The following is a 16,067-nucleotide window of genomic DNA, read 5'->3' as shown; positions in this document are numbered from 1 at the left end:
GCGAATTAGTTCAAATTCTTTTTCCAGGAAATCTGGGGAACAAATTCGTAAGGCTCTTAAGAATAGGTTGCTAGCTACACCTATCTTGATAGTATTGTCATGATAGCTAAAGTAGTGAATATATGAAAGTGAGAACGTTGGTTTTCTGTATATGGTAAATTTGTATTCTGTCGTGTCTCTGATTATTAAAACATCATTCGGGGAATCATTCTACAAGCAAAAATTCGGGTGTAGTATGGGTAGTCCTTTAAGTCCTATTTTAGCCAATCTGTACATGGAATACTTTGAAACTACAGTAATAAATGCAATAAAACCCAAAAACATGCTGTGGATGAGATACGTGGATGACATACTAACATTTTGGGATAATAAGTGGGGTAATTTTAATGAATTCCTCTCAAAATTAAACGCATTAGTGCCCAGCATCAAATTTAAAGTTGAATGGGAAACAGACAACAAAATTCCTTTTCTTGATGTTTTAATAATCAGAGACACGACAGAATACAAATTTACCATATACAGAAAACCAACGTTCTCACTTTCATATATTCACTACTTTAGCTATCATGACAATACTATCAAGATAGGTGTAGCTAGCAACCTATTCTTAAGAGCCTTACGAATTTGTTCCCCAGATTTCCTGGAAAAAGAATTTGAACTAATTCGCAAGCAACTTTCATCTTTAAAGTATCCTGACCATATAATTGAGAAAGCAATTCAAAAAGCAAACGTAATTTTCTACCGACCCCCTAAAGACAAGACCAGAGACACACCCAACAATAAAATAAAAATTCCCCACCTGGAGACGATTAGGAGAGTAACTCACACCCTTGGGAAATCCAACCCTTTTGCATTTACCTACCCAAATACCTTAGCCAAATCCCTGATTAACGTCCAACAAAAGACATCGCCCAAAGACTCTGGGGTATATGAGATCCCGTGCCAGGACTGTGACCAATCTTACATCGGATTTACAGGTAAATCACTTCCCCAGAGATTAATACAACACAAACGGTCAGTTAGGTATGGACAACAGAACTCGGCTATTTTCAACCATATAAATGAACATAACCATAGAATAAACTGGAATATGTCACGTGTAATTTATAGCAGCAACTGCCGGTACAAGAGTCAAATGATGGAATCGGCCTTAATAAAAGAGAAGCAGGTAATGAACATCTCAAAAGGGAATTGGACATCGGACATCGTCGACGCAGTGTTCATTCAACCAACGCTTAAGAGGATTAAAGGAAGATTATCAGCGGGGGTAACCTAAATTGGCTTACTTGTGGACGAATCTCTTGGTATAAATACCACCTTTTCTGTAAACTTTTCTCATTCATATACCTGAAGAGAGAGACAGCAGTCTCTGAAATATAGTACTTTTCTCTCTACATTTTGGTGTTTTTATGGGCTCCTTTTATTAGATGGAATTCTGTTGTTACAGAACATTTTACCAGTCATATATATATATATATATATATATATATATATATATATATATATATACAAACATACATACATACAGGGTGTCCATAAAGTCCCAGTACCATTCTCAGCAATAAATACTCGTAATGGTACTGGGACTTTATGGGCACCCTGTATATATGTATATAGATATATATATATATATATATATATATATATATATATATATATATATATATATATATATATATATATATATATATACATATATATATATATATATATATATATATATATATATATATATATAGAGAGAGAGAGAGAGAGAGAGAGAGAGAGAGAGAGAGAGAATCTGTCAAAGACCAAAGAATCGTCAGCTTAACATTCCAAGATTAAGTAGACCTTCGTGACACAGCAGAGCTCACATTCAGTACAGCACAGACAGAACATGACTCTTAGAAAAAAAAAAAAACTGCTTTGTGATGAATTACTCACCAGCTGTATACATTCTTAGGGGAGGTGTGAGTGTATACTGGTATGTATACGTGTATATATATCACATACATACATTTCATACGTATATTTAATGTATGTATGTATGCATTGTTTAAGTATGTATGTATGCACACACTAACCGTCAGCTAAATGCTTCAGACAGACCTCAGGGACAAGTAAAAGCATGAGTATGATACACGACTGAGGTGTCCAAATTCCTAAGCCACCATACGTTACCCAACCCCCCCCCCTCTCTCTCTCTCTCTCTCTCTCTCTCTCTCTCTCTCTCTCTCGCATTCATCAAGGCGAGGTGCTGTTCTCTGGGTAACGCAAATGTGATGGTAAAGCTAACGATTACGTCAAACGAAAGTAAGTAGGTATGAAGAGTTTAAGCCCAATGTCAGTTATGACAAAAACATCCATACTAAGTCATTCTATACAGACAAAATATATTTACATACAATCCTCATCAAGGTATCAATAAAGATGTATTAATGATACATCTGGTAAACTGTACCCTTGCTTAGAAGCGCCGCATAACATTTTTATATGTAAACTCCTCTCAGAAACCGGTAGGAGAGATTGCTATAATCCCATGTCTGACCTGCGACCCAAATCAGCTGACTAACCACCAGGTATCCAAAACGCTGCTTAGGTTAACGGAAAAACAATGGATTTTGCAGGATTGGGGTCAGTAAGTTTAGTCGGTGTCTCTCTCACCCATAAAAGTACGGAGATTTTGTTGTAGAACGTAATGTATTTTACAAGGTAGATCAAAGACAGCTATTCTTATTCTCTTTACCCATCAGAGTGCAGAACTTTCATTAGGTAACGTATTGCATTTTACAAGGTAGATCAAAGACAGTTATTCTTACTCCCTGTACCCATCAAAGTATAGAACTTACATCACGTGACGTACTGTATTTTACAAAACGAAACCAAAGGGTAGGTATATTTACGACCCGAATCTTGGAGTTCCCTGTCAGACATTCCTCTGAAAATATTCAACTTCTTCTACGCACTGTAAAACGACAGCGCTAATTAATCATACGCTAATTGCACAGGCCTCTTCCGTGAATGCTGCTGCGGTCTGCAGATTATCGGCCCACCCCTCCTCCTCCTCCTCCTCTTCTCCTCTCCCCCTCCGCCTCCTCCTCCCTCCTCCTCCTCCTCCCTCCTCCCTCCTCCTCCTCTGAATAATGAATTTTGCGAATAATGAATTCGGAATAATCGCGTGCTTGAAACTCCCCCAAGGTCTCCGTTGCGCAAGAGATGGGCGTGGCCTCGCGGGAGGAACTTCTGCTGAGATATTATATCCTTTCCTTCTGCCGTGCGAGGATTTATTGTTTCGTCAGGGCGTCTTATTTAATTTTTTCCCTTTTTTATTTGATGGATGCCTTTATTCATATTCTTCCTGTTTATACTTTGCACGGAACAAACAATGATGTGGGGAAATAATTTTCCTATTCCTTCGCCAATATTATTATTATTATTATTATTATTATTATTATTATTATTATTATTATTATTATTATTATTATTATTATTATTATTATTCAGAGGACGAACCCTTTAAAACTATTCTCCTATTGTTAATGTCATTATTATTATTATTATTATTATTATTATTATTATTATTATTATTATTATTATTATTATTATTATTAAAACGATGAACCCTGTTCATTTCGAACAAGCCCAGCACAGAGGCCACCGTCTTGAAATTCAACCTTCCAAAGCATACGGCGTTAATTAGATAGAAGTAAAAGGAGGTCAAAGGAAATAAGGAAAGAAGACATCTCACTTATTAAAAAAGAACAAAATATATCAATAAATTAATAAACAGGGAAAAATGTATGAAAATCCAAGGAGAACAATATTACGGTAGAAAATAAATAACCTGAAATAACCAAGAGAATAATAAAATCGGTTTCCCTTGTCTTTCCTTCCTCGATGACGAGTGCGTCCGTGTCTGTGTCGCTAATGACACGTCAGAGCGACACGTTCGTTTGCACATCACTTACACGTCACTCACGTCACTTCACTTCACTTCGCCTTACTTCACTTCCAACTCGCCGGCGTCGCGCCGTGGTGAGACCGGCCTAGGCTGAGATCAGCCGCACGGATCTAGTGAAACACTAACATCGCCAGTTGTGAGCGAACATTTCCCTAAGGAGATTTGATTTATCTTTTATAATCATTTCCCTTATAATATGTTATTCATTCATTAATTTTTTTTAAAATTACGTTTTCAGGTTTGTTTTCTTCGAAAATCTGGATATTTTATTCATTTATTTCTTTCTTTTCAAATCACGTTTTCAGATTGAGATTTGATTTATTTTTTAAAAATAATTTCCCTCAGGATATTTTATTCATTTATTTAATTTTTCTAAAATCCCGTTTTCAGATTTGTTATTATTATTATTATTTTTGGATAATAATAATAATAATAATGATAATAATAAAAAGTGTTCCATTAGCGTTCATCTTTTGGATAATAATAATAATAATAATAATAATAATAATAATAATAATAATAATAATAATAATAATAATAATAATAATAATAAAATAATAATAAAAAGTTTATGAATTAAATCTCCCATTCATATCTCAAATGGCTATTTTGCTAATGCACCCAATAAAAAAAATATTGATTTATTATCCTTCGGATTTCATACTACAAAACCACCGAAAACAAAACTGAACCAAACAGTGATTTCACGACGATTTGAAATCCTGCGGAAAGTGATTAGAACCGATTTAATTACTCGGCACTTGAAGAATCGCCGCTAATTACTGGTTCATTAAAGCAGTTCCCCTTGGTCTTTTCTATCTTCTTCACTTAAAAGACCTCCTTTTGCGGTCAGGACAGCGGCGGAAGGACGTCCATTACCGACGGAGGGATTTTTCGTCGTCTTCATCATCGACATCGTCGGCAAATGTTTCTGTTCAGTTTCTCCAAGTCTTCATTTGTTGAACAACTATACCAAGAAGAACAGCAATCAAAACGGAGGCTTTGATACCAACAGCTATAACATCAGTAATGTTTATTACTGTAATCTTCAAAATGGATTACATGCGGTATACTGGTATTTTTTTTTTATTAATCTGGCATGAAGGTACACAGGCTTCCTTAATTTCCCTAAATTACGTATTATCTTTAAGTCAGCGCCAAATCACGTCTAAAAAGGCGATGACAGTAAAGACGCTATTCTATGCAGATGAGATATTAAGGCGAATTTGTAGTTTGACAGAAAAACAGGAAACAAAAAAGTGAAATACATTATCGCAATGCCACAGCAAAGCAACCTCTCTCGAAAGGACAACGGAGTGCCCCAGGCTCTCGACAAATGAAGGAAAACCGTGCAAATTGCTTAGGCAAAGACTGAAGCCAATATTGGAACGTCAGTTTTCACACCCCTTTAGAGACTTAACCAAACAACAGTTCCCAGATCCAAGAACCCTGTGAATGAACCTTGCAGCTCCTCGCTAACCGTACGTAGGGTATAGCAGGAGCGAGTTACCTATAAAACGAGACCAACTTCAGTTTTTAAACAAAATTACATGAAAGAAAAAGATTGTGCAACTCCTATTTATAATATAATATAAACCCAACCCTCCTCCTCCTCCCTCTCCCCAACTGTGACCACAAAAGTCGAATAACTCTCAGTTACGCAAATTCACTATTTATGTCAACGGAAGAACAAATGGATTTACATTGGAATATTTCAAAATTTATCGAAAACCTTTCTCATGTTTAGGAAATAGATAAAAAAATTAATTGATGTTAAATAAATGAAATGTTTTAAATGACAGGATATTTTATATATATATATATATATATATATATATTATATATATATGTGTGTGTGTGTGTGTGTATATATACATACACACACACACACACACATATATATATAGATGATATATATATATATATGTATTATATATATATATATATATATTTATATATGTATATAATAATATTATCCAAGGCAATACATGACATTAACATATTTGAAAAACTGCAAGAGGGCTTCAAAATTTTAAGATTTAACCCTAGGTGACCACAATGACTAATAACATATAAAAATATCTAGTTACAGATAAAGATAGGGTCCATTAATGAGGCAAATGAATGAATATGGGATTAAAAAAAAAAGAGAATTCTGATACTCAAGAAAGGGTCCATCAATGAGAAAAATAAATGAATGTGGAATTAAAACAAAAAATAAACAAGAAAGAGAGAAAATTCAGATACTCACGTTTTTTCTTCGATTCCTCTGGACTGGGCTGTTGTTGCATGATTGTCTGCGCATGGACCACTTGGTGGGGGGCGGGGGTCGGCGGTATGTCCATGGTAATCATGAAGAGGGATTCTTCTTCGGCCACGATTACGAGAAAGGAGACGAATTGCTAAAGACAAGGGCGGGCGTTCCGAAAGGCCCTTTCCTCCTTTTGGAGAGACGAGAGATCGAGCGAACGAGATGGCGAAGAAGTCGAGAGGCTTTATAGTTAGTTCCTGCTGCTCGACCTCGTCGATGCTCTCGAGAAGCTGAAGGAGATTTCTCACTCGATCTCGACACACTCGAGAAGTCGAAGGTTCAGGTGATGACACACGAAGTGGTAACCTAATGCAAGTGCACACACACAAACACACACAGACACACAGGAGCTCCACAACACGCTGACGGGGGCAGCAAGTGACGTAGGTGGTTTTCCTGAGGGGGTCGATGTCGACGGGAGGTGGATGACCCCAGCAGCAGCTACGACGAGAGCGAGAGAGTCCTTGGCAGGGTAAAACGGGTCCTGAATAGCAGCGACGACGGCAGGATTCCTGTCAGATCTTCTCATCCGCACCTTCAGCGCCTGCAAGAAAATTAGACATAAATATTAATTACACGGAAGGGCGTGAAGAAGGATTTGCATTGCTCAGTGGCCCATTCTCTCGACTGACCCTGAGAACTCCCTGGAGACCCGTTCAGCTGATTCGTCTTTGATTAGATCTACAGGTCCAGTGGATGTTTAAGCAAAATAGCGCAGATACTTGAATGTGATGACCTCTGGTTTACCCTTAATCGTAACAGTGAATGCTTTGTTAGTGAAGATAAAACGTTTAAAAGAGAAAATTAAAATCCTTTAGTGCCGTGAAGGATTTTACACATTGGCGAGTTTTTGCCCAAAGTGAAATTGGTGGACCTAGCGCGGTTCCTTCTACTACTTCTACTACTTTCTACAACAGCCACCTCAAGGCAGGACAAGTAACGGTCGTCTCGAGTGTAAATCACTAGTCCCGCGGCGTCTTTTGAGAAGAACAAACAGATATTCAATCTTGAAGTCGTCAGCAGCAGCAGCAGGAGCTGCAGCAGGAGCTGCTGAAAACCGCCTCGCCCTCTCACAATGAACCAGAAAGATTTCTGAGTTCTCTGCTGTCACGATTTTCTTTCTCGTTATTTTTTTTGTCTTATTTTCTGGGAGGACGCGTCATGGTTTTCGGGTCGCAAAAAGGGAAGGAATTGAAGAAAAAAAATTGTGACATTAGAAAAAAAAAAGGCAAAAAGAAAAAGGCACCTATTGATTTAATATCAATAGGTCCCTTGGAACTAATACCACACAAAAATAGGGTCACTTTGCTAATACCATAATACAGGGTCATTTTCCTAATGCCACAACACAGGGGCATTTTGAGTCAGACCGAGGCTTATAATATCCTAGTACTCTTCTTATAGAGTTTCCTCAAATTCTAATATTTCTGATATATTGCAAAAGATTATATGATTCAGATCATGATGAAGTATAACCTGGCATCCTCACATAGACACCTGAACCTGTATGATTACATTAGACATGATTTGTGTTGTTATTTTAACGTCTGTTCAAAAGACAGCAAGGGTTATTAATATGTATATAATTATGTAATATCCACCTTAAAATGCACAGGAGAATTCTGAGAATGTAAAGTTTATCATGAAAGGAGAGGAGCTGGAAGGAGACGGATAATTAGAATAAATAGTGTGTAGATAATTGTACACGGCAAAGATATTAAACAACAACGGTAAAATGGCCTGGCAAAAATTTACCCGATTAAGGCAACTAATTAATCTGAAAACTTAACTGATTAATATACAAGTTAACTGATTAATATAAAAAGTTAACCGATCAATATAGAGATTTAAATGGTTAATATAAAAACTTAACTGATCAATATAAAAAATTAACTAATGTATGCAAAAAGTTACTGATAATATAAAAATTCAACTGATTAATGCAAAAAGTTACTGATATAAAAAATCAACAGATTAGTATAAAAATTCAACTGATCAATATAAAAAGTTAACGTATTAATATAAAAATTCAACTGATCAATATAAAAAGAGAACAGATTAATATAAAAATTCAACTGATTAATACAAAAAACCTAATCTATTAATAAAATTATGCAGATAAAAGACTTAAAGAAAAGACGAGTGAGCAAACATGGTTTTACCAGAAAACAACAGCGGGACTGTCCTCAGAACTTCTTTTTTTACAATTTATTTTTCCCTCTGGCTCAGAACAAGGAAGGACTCGCCCTTAATGGCTAAATCAAGTCGCCAAGTAGGTGCTGAGAGCGTGTGTGATGATACACGAGGCAACTTTGCCTAGCTCACCTGGTTCATGAGTACGGAATCCCAGCGACCAAACCTCTTGCGTCAGGTTAGCGGCGGAGACTCGAGCGCATGCGATTAATTCATTATCATATTTTCTTCAAAAGATCTAGTGTAGTGTAGTAATTTCCTCTTCTTATGAGAGAGAGAGAGAGAGAGAGAGAGAGAGAGAGAGAGAGAGAGAGAGAGAGAGCTCGTCTGTTATGGTATGAATTCATCTATCATATATCGTCTTTTGTTAACAACTCTTTTAAGCATTCTTGTTTAATTTTGAGAGAGAGAGAGAGAGAGAGAGAGAGAGAGAGAGAGAGAGAGAGAGAGAGAGTCTAGAGTCTGTTAAGCCAAAGATTCGTCCAGCATCCACTCCTTGACCAAGAAAACGAAGGCCTGTCAATTCTAATTTAAAACCACTCGAAAACCGGAAACGTCACCCTCTTTTCTCTCTTGAAATAAACAATCCGCAGCATCATCCATCGTTTAAAGAGGCAATTAAACGATTTTTCCCCTGTTAGCTCGACGAACTGGCGTAGCCAGCCAGCTACCTAACACCTCTGGCGACACGTTGCCCGCAGCGGAGCAGGTATGGATTGGGCTGATACACACGCCCCCGCACGACGCTTAGTACACACCTTGGTACACACCTTGGTACACACCTTCGGACGAAGCGGGGCGATTCTTGGTATTCCGAGAAAATGATTGAGTACCAGCAGATTAAAAGGGGAGTGTTTTACTAGCTCTCCTTTGGCCTCTGGATTTATCTCTGTAAAATAACACCACTTTCCTTTTAGACCCTTACCCGTTTTAATTCATTTTTTAGCCCACCCCCTTTATTTTATTATTTTCCTCGCCACGCCTAGGACTAGGAAAATCATGATGCCCGTTACTACGAGGATTGTGGCTCTGCCAGAGAGAGAGAGAGAGAGAGAGAGAGAGAGAGAGAGAGAGAGAGAGATCTTTAACAGTTAGTCTTAGCCACGCTTTCTCCTCGCCCAAGAGGAGAGGGAGAGAGATAGAAGATTATGCTCATCTATGCCTTGTTTATGCGACACGAGATTAAGCCCAGCGGAAGATAAATGATCACTCGAACTGGTGCAGTGATATTATGCTACCAGAGAGAGAGAGAGAGAGAGAGAGAGAGAGAGAGAGAGAGAGAGAGAGAGAGATTCTATTTGTTAAATGGTTTAACCATCGCAAGAATACTTGTATTTCTTGACATAAAAGTAGTTGCCTAAATAAATTCAAGTAACGGCGAGAGAGAGAGAAGAGAGAGAGAGAGAGAGAGAGAGAGAGAGAGAGAGAGAACGTGGCCTTATTGAATTTTTTGTTTTTTAAAGTTTTCACCATACCACAAATGAATATTTTTTTTGTCTTTTGATCAAGAATTATACCTCCTCAGATGTCGCTGGTTTTCGTTCGTTTTAATGAGCTCTGTGAAGTTAATGTAACGAGAGTTGTCTTGGGTTTAGTGTCAAAGATCTGACTTAACCAGTCTTTTGTTCAAGTTTATCAAAGGGACGCCCGTAATGCATTTAAAAGATCTCGTGACCGACAGACCAGTTTTTGCGGTGTTAATATATATGGAAAAATAATTTGCACAAAAAGAGTACATCGTTTCCGCTAAGTATAACTCGATAATCCGTAATTTTCAAAAACCCTATCTCAAAAACACCTAATCTTCACTGAATATAACTCAAAAATACCTAATTTGCATTGAAATATAACTCAAAAAGACCTAATTTTCACTAATATAAATAAAAATAATGTAATTTTCAATAAATGTAATTTAAAAATAACTAACTTTCACTAAATATACGTAAAAATTACTAAATTGTCACTAAATATGACAAAAAATACCTAATTTTTGCATTAATAAAGAATACTTAATTTTCACTAAATATGACTAAAAATACCTAATTTTTCACTAAATATAAAAAAGTCCAATATTCACTAAATATAACAAGAAACACCTATTTTCCACCGAATATGAATAAGAAAAACCTCATTTTCATTAAGTATAAATGAAAATCGCTTTATTTTCTCTAAATATTAACAAGAAATACCCATTTTTCACTAAATACAACTAAATATACATAATGTTCACAAAATGTAAATGACAAATACCTATATTCCACAAAATTAAAACTTACGAACAATGGGCGACAAACCGAGCATTACCGACAGTCCGTTCAAGTCAATGGTCCCCTGTGAGCTTGTTCCATGCGAATATTGTACGTCTTCTGAATAATAATGATAATAATGATGATAACGTGTTCATCTCTAAAAAACACGACATCATGGTACAGCACCGCTCTCTGATATACCGAACTGAATGAAGGCCGTATTCTTTGGAAGCCTGAATATCAAGTTGATGGACTCTGTGACTCTGTGAGCCTGTTCCATAAGAACAGGGTACATTTTCTGAATAATAATGCAAACTTGTCGATCTCTGAAAAACACTGACTTCACACGTTACGGATACGCCTTCTGGAGGAGGCTGTTGCCCGTCACATCCCTCGTAGTGCAATATAAACAAAGAAGAGGAAGATTGCAGCCCTGACCTCTGATATTCCAACACCACAACCTCCACCCCTTCCCCCCTCCCCCTCCTCCCCCTCCTTCCATCCACTCTCCTATATATGATATACGATTGGATGCGAAGGGACGATGTACAGTATAGTGGATAGCATAGGAGGGCATTCATTCGCGCTCTTCATATATAATCTGTAGGACGAATCTCGCACTTTATCTTGGCCTCTCGATGGCTCGATGAAGACCTTCGAATCTCTCTCTCTCTCTCTCCCTCTGTCGGTTCCACCTCCATAATAAGGCTTTCATCATCGCCTGCCCTTCTTCCTTAAGGTACTACGTCTAAAGGAGCTTTCTATCTCTTAGGTTGTGAAGAAGGGTCGATGCTTGATCTCTGGAGAGAGAGAGAGAGAGAGAGAGAGAGAGAGAGAGAGAGAGAGAGAGAGAGAGTACGTCTGTTATGTCATGGGTTCATCTATCATTCACTCCCTTGTCAAGCACATTTAAGTACTCATCTCATTCTCTCAAAGGGAGATGCTTGATTTTCGGGTCGAGAGAGAGAGAGAGAGAGAGAGAGAGAGAGAGAGAGAGAGAGAGAGAGAGAGAGTATCCCTGTTATGTCATAGATTCATCCATCATCCTGTCCTTTGATAAGACCTTTTAAGCATTCATGTTTAAATCGCATTTGGTCAATATCGTCTGCCTATGTAGACTTGTCGGCACTTTGCAGACCGAGCTAAAGCAATTCTCGTATGGGATACATATATCAAATAGACACAGTAGGGGAGGGAGATAAGCGACTGTAGCATCCCATCAAGACATGCGGGAGTTCGAAACGTAAAGAGCATTATTATGGACGGCTGGAGAAATGAAAGAAACAAAACACGGACATTGTGCGAGGGAAAAAAAAAGGGGGGGAATGACGTCGATAACCATCGAAGAGATGAACAAGAGGACTTTTGGGAAATAATAATAGGCATGGAGAAGCGTCGGGCCGAGAGAGAGAAATGAGGTATATAGGCGGAGGAGGAGGAGTTCAAAACGAGGGTCAGTCGGAAGGTCACGATATAGGCAGTCAGTCCCTCCTCTCTCTCGGAACATCTTGATCGGCTACGGCTGCTGCGCCTGCGCCAGCCTTTGTGACGGAAACCAAAGGGCTTACCTCGGAACACTAGCAAGACACGTCGGAGGCTTGTAATGCTTCCTTTCGAACGAGTCTATTCTGGAAAATCGTTTACGACTCTCCTAAGGAGGCTTCAAAGGACCTCGTTTTGAAAGACCACCTCCCTGAGTATGTCCAGACGAACGGGAGATAATTCAAAAGACCTGGTTTAAAAAGACCACCTCCCTGAGTATGTCCGGACGAACGGGAACGAAGGAACCCGGAGGAGGTTCTGAAAGACCTCCTCCCGAAGGATGCCGGAATCCCCCGTCCTTAAACGTTGAGGAGTCCGAGGGGGGTGGGGGGGCACAGTCTATCTACGCCTTGAAGGGGTAAGATCCTACGGCACGAGATGACTCGCTCCACCGACAATTAGCGGAGAAAATCAGAGAGATGAAATTGAACAAAGGGTACATAAATAATAGCGGAGCGATCGAGACGTCGATACTAGGCGGGAGAGGCAGCTCATCTGATCACGCCCCGTGATTTACCGTTCCCTTATAGTTGTTCTGGTGATGTTCTGGGATCCTACGGGTATACCGTTTGTTGGTTCTCGAGCTGAGAAAAGTGTGTTATGTATATATATGGGTTAAATTTATATGGATTTCTTTTTACTTTTTTTTTATCTTTTATTCTGCTTTTGTTATGATTAATCATCCCTGTATCTATAAACACAACGAACGAATGACTTGGGTGGCTTATAAAGGAAATTACGCATTTATAAAGTAAATTACGCACTTATAAAGGACATTACGCACTTACAAAGTAAATTACGCACTTATAAAGTAAATTGCGCACTTATAAGGTAAATTACGCACTAATAAAGGAAACTACCGACTGAAAAAAGGAAATTACGGATTTTTCGAAGAGAAGTTATGCAAAAAAAAAAAAAAAAAAAAAGATCCTATGTATAGCCCTTCCTGAGATCGGTATTTAATAATAATAATAATAATAATAATAATAATAATAATAATAATAATAATAATAATAACAATCGGGGGGGAGGTCGGTAAGCAATTAATAACAATAATAATAATAATGCATTTGTACGTATAAGATAACTTTCATACGAGCTACAGTTAGCAATGATAACTGTGGGAAAAATTGAACATTTAACGTGATAACCCTACCTGGTTAAAAATTCTCTCTCTCTCTCTCTCTCTCTCTCTCTCTCTCTCTCTCTCTCTCTCTCTCTCTCCGCTTTTTTGTGTACGTTTGCCGAATGCGTAATTACTGATTGATTCTTTCAAGGAAGCACTAGGTTAAAAAAAAAACTATTGAAATATCCTGTAAATATCGACCGACCGCAGCAACAATATCACCTACAACCGTTCGTAATTACGACTACAACCATAACCAATTACAACTACAACAGAATGCAATTCCGAGGTCACAGCTGGCGTGTGGGAGAGACAGAGAGACAGAGAGAGAGAGAGATTATTGGACACAAGGACGCGAGAATAACATAAAGTTGATCATAATTGCTCTTATGACAGCAGCTCAAAGAGAGAGAGAGAGAGAGAGAGAGAGAGAGAGAGAGAGAGAGAGAGAGAGAGAATTTCTACATGAGCCGTTGTATATGCGCACGAATCTTTTGATTTGGGATCGATCCGGGCGCGGGCGACAACTGGTGGCAGATAAGAATGGGACGGAAAACAGCCTCAGTCCTAAACCTTGTCTCAATAACACCGAGTAATGCGTAGCGACACGTCCGCACGCAGGCGCACGCGCACGGCAAAAATATCACGATATATTTGACTCATCCTTGACTGCCGGAGACTTTTACCACTGCGCAAGATGTAGCCAGGAATCAGAATTATCATCTCGTCGAGATTTACGGTATTATGACTTTTTTTTCTGTCTCTTTTTTTTCTATTCAAATGATAAAAAGAGAACGTTGACACTGAGGTTTTGCAAATACTTTGACGTGAATGACACTGAGATTCACGGTATCAAAGGCTGTGCTCTATATTCGAGATATTATATATATAATATTATTTAATAATATATATTATATATATATACACACACATATATATTTATATATATATATATATATATATATATATATATATGTGTATATATATATTTATATATATATATATATATATTATATCTATATATATATATATATATATATATATCCAAAATATTGATTCCTAGTTAGTATTCCTGTTGTAATTCGCAAAGCATCTGCGCACTTACAACGAGCTTTACGCAAACATAGGTAATTAACATTTTTCAATGACACAATTCGTACTCAGCTGCTATGCTATTACAAATACTTTTTATATATATATATTTTAGCTGCTCTCCTACAACAAAATGAAGGTCTCGTGGATGCCGGTAGTGCTTATAGCAGAATACCTAAACCTTTAGACCTTCAGAGAGAAAAAAAATAAAAATAATAATAAAAACACGTGATGACGTCACTGTTTATTACCCGATGACGTCATCTGTTTATCACCCTCCCCGATCCAGCCGGGTGTGAAGGGAGAGAGGGAGGGAGGGAGGGAGGGAGGGAGGGATGTTTTGTTTATGCGCTGGACGCGAATTAGCGACCTCGTGCTACTTATCCGTACTTAGCCTCCACATAGCATCCAGATCGTCGTCACGCGTCAGGCGGTTAAGTTACGTAAGGCCGAAAAATCTCGTCTCATTCGCGGGAAAGACATTCATCTGCGTCGCGCGATCCGAACCGGAGACGATCATGGGGATGGGAGGGGGAGAGAGAACTCTGGGAGATCGTCGCCATGATCGGAAAGAACTTTTTATTATTATTATTATTTTTTTTTTTGGATATTTTAGCCGGATCTGTATTTTACAATCACACAACCCGGGAGGCGGTTGTATACCATCAAGGTCACTCTTGTGGTTTTGACATTACTTTAAGCAGATACTCAGATACTCTGGATATCTTTCCCTTCTGGCGGTCGAATTCTTGACAGCAGGCAAAAAAAAAAAAAAAAAAAGTATATGTCTAGGATGTGAAATTCGCATAGCATTTCAAATTCAAATTCAAATGCATAATTTCTTTTTTAACGGGTTTAAAACTGTCAGCAACAGAGTGCAACATAGTATACCTTCTTTACGTCTTGGACAGTGTCAGCAACACAGTAACCCCTTTAAACACAGTAACTCCATTAACGGTTTCGAAAAGTGTCAGCAGCAACGTAATTCCATTACCGGTTATCAAAACTGTCAGCAACACAGCAACTTCTGTAATACTTTAAATTCTGTCAGCAACAGAGTAACTCATTAAACGGTTTTACAAACTGTCAGCAACGCAGTAACTCCTTTAACGGTTAGCGAAAACTGTCAGCAGCACCGTAACGCAATTACCGGTTTCAAAACTGTCAGCAACATAGCAACTTCTGTAACGCTCTAAATTCTGTCAGCAAGAGTAACTCCCTTAACGGTTTTACAAACTGTCAGCAAAACAGTAACTCCTTTAACGGTTTGGGAAACTGTCAGCAGCACCGTAATTATCGGTTTATAACCTGTCAGCAACATAGCAACTTCTGTAACGCTTTAAATCCTGTCAGCAACAGAGTAACTCCCTTAACGGTTTTACAAACTGTCAACAACACAGTAACTCCTTTAACGGTTTTGGAAACTGTCAGCAGCACCGTAATTATCGATTTATAAACTGTCGGTGACACAGGAACTTCCGTCAAGTTACAAAATCTGTAACGTAGTTAACTCTCTTAACGGTTTTAAAAGTTGTCAGCAACACAACAACTCCTTTAACGGTTTAAAAATGGCTCAAAACACAGTGACAGGTGACAGCGAGACGAAATCTACAG

The 16,067-nt window shown here is 38.1% G+C and overlaps 1 protein-coding gene across 8 annotated transcripts in view; it reads right to left on the bottom strand.

The window, feature by feature from the left end:
* The window catches only part of LOC135204289 (paired box protein Pax-5-like), a 225,951-nt gene that overhangs the window by 192,998 nt on the left and 16,886 nt on the right, over window positions 1–16,067 (bottom strand). For all 8 annotated transcript variants that reach the window (XM_064234438.1, XM_064234437.1, XM_064234443.1 and 5 more), the window contains exon 2: window positions 6,192–6,795. In XM_064234438.1, the coding sequence (XP_064090508.1) occupies window positions 6,192–6,294 (103 nt within the window). In that variant the 5' untranslated portion in view covers window positions 6,295–6,795. The remainder of the gene's footprint in view (window positions 1–6,191; window positions 6,796–16,067) is intronic.

The sequence above is a fragment of the Macrobrachium nipponense genome, chromosome 44 (assembly GCF_015104395.2).
Source record: "Macrobrachium nipponense isolate FS-2020 chromosome 44, ASM1510439v2, whole genome shotgun sequence".
Classification (NCBI taxonomy): Eukaryota; Metazoa; Arthropoda; class Malacostraca; order Decapoda; family Palaemonidae; genus Macrobrachium; species Macrobrachium nipponense.
Note: the sequence above shows the minus strand (reverse complement) of the source record. Positions and strands in the feature narration are given on the sequence as shown.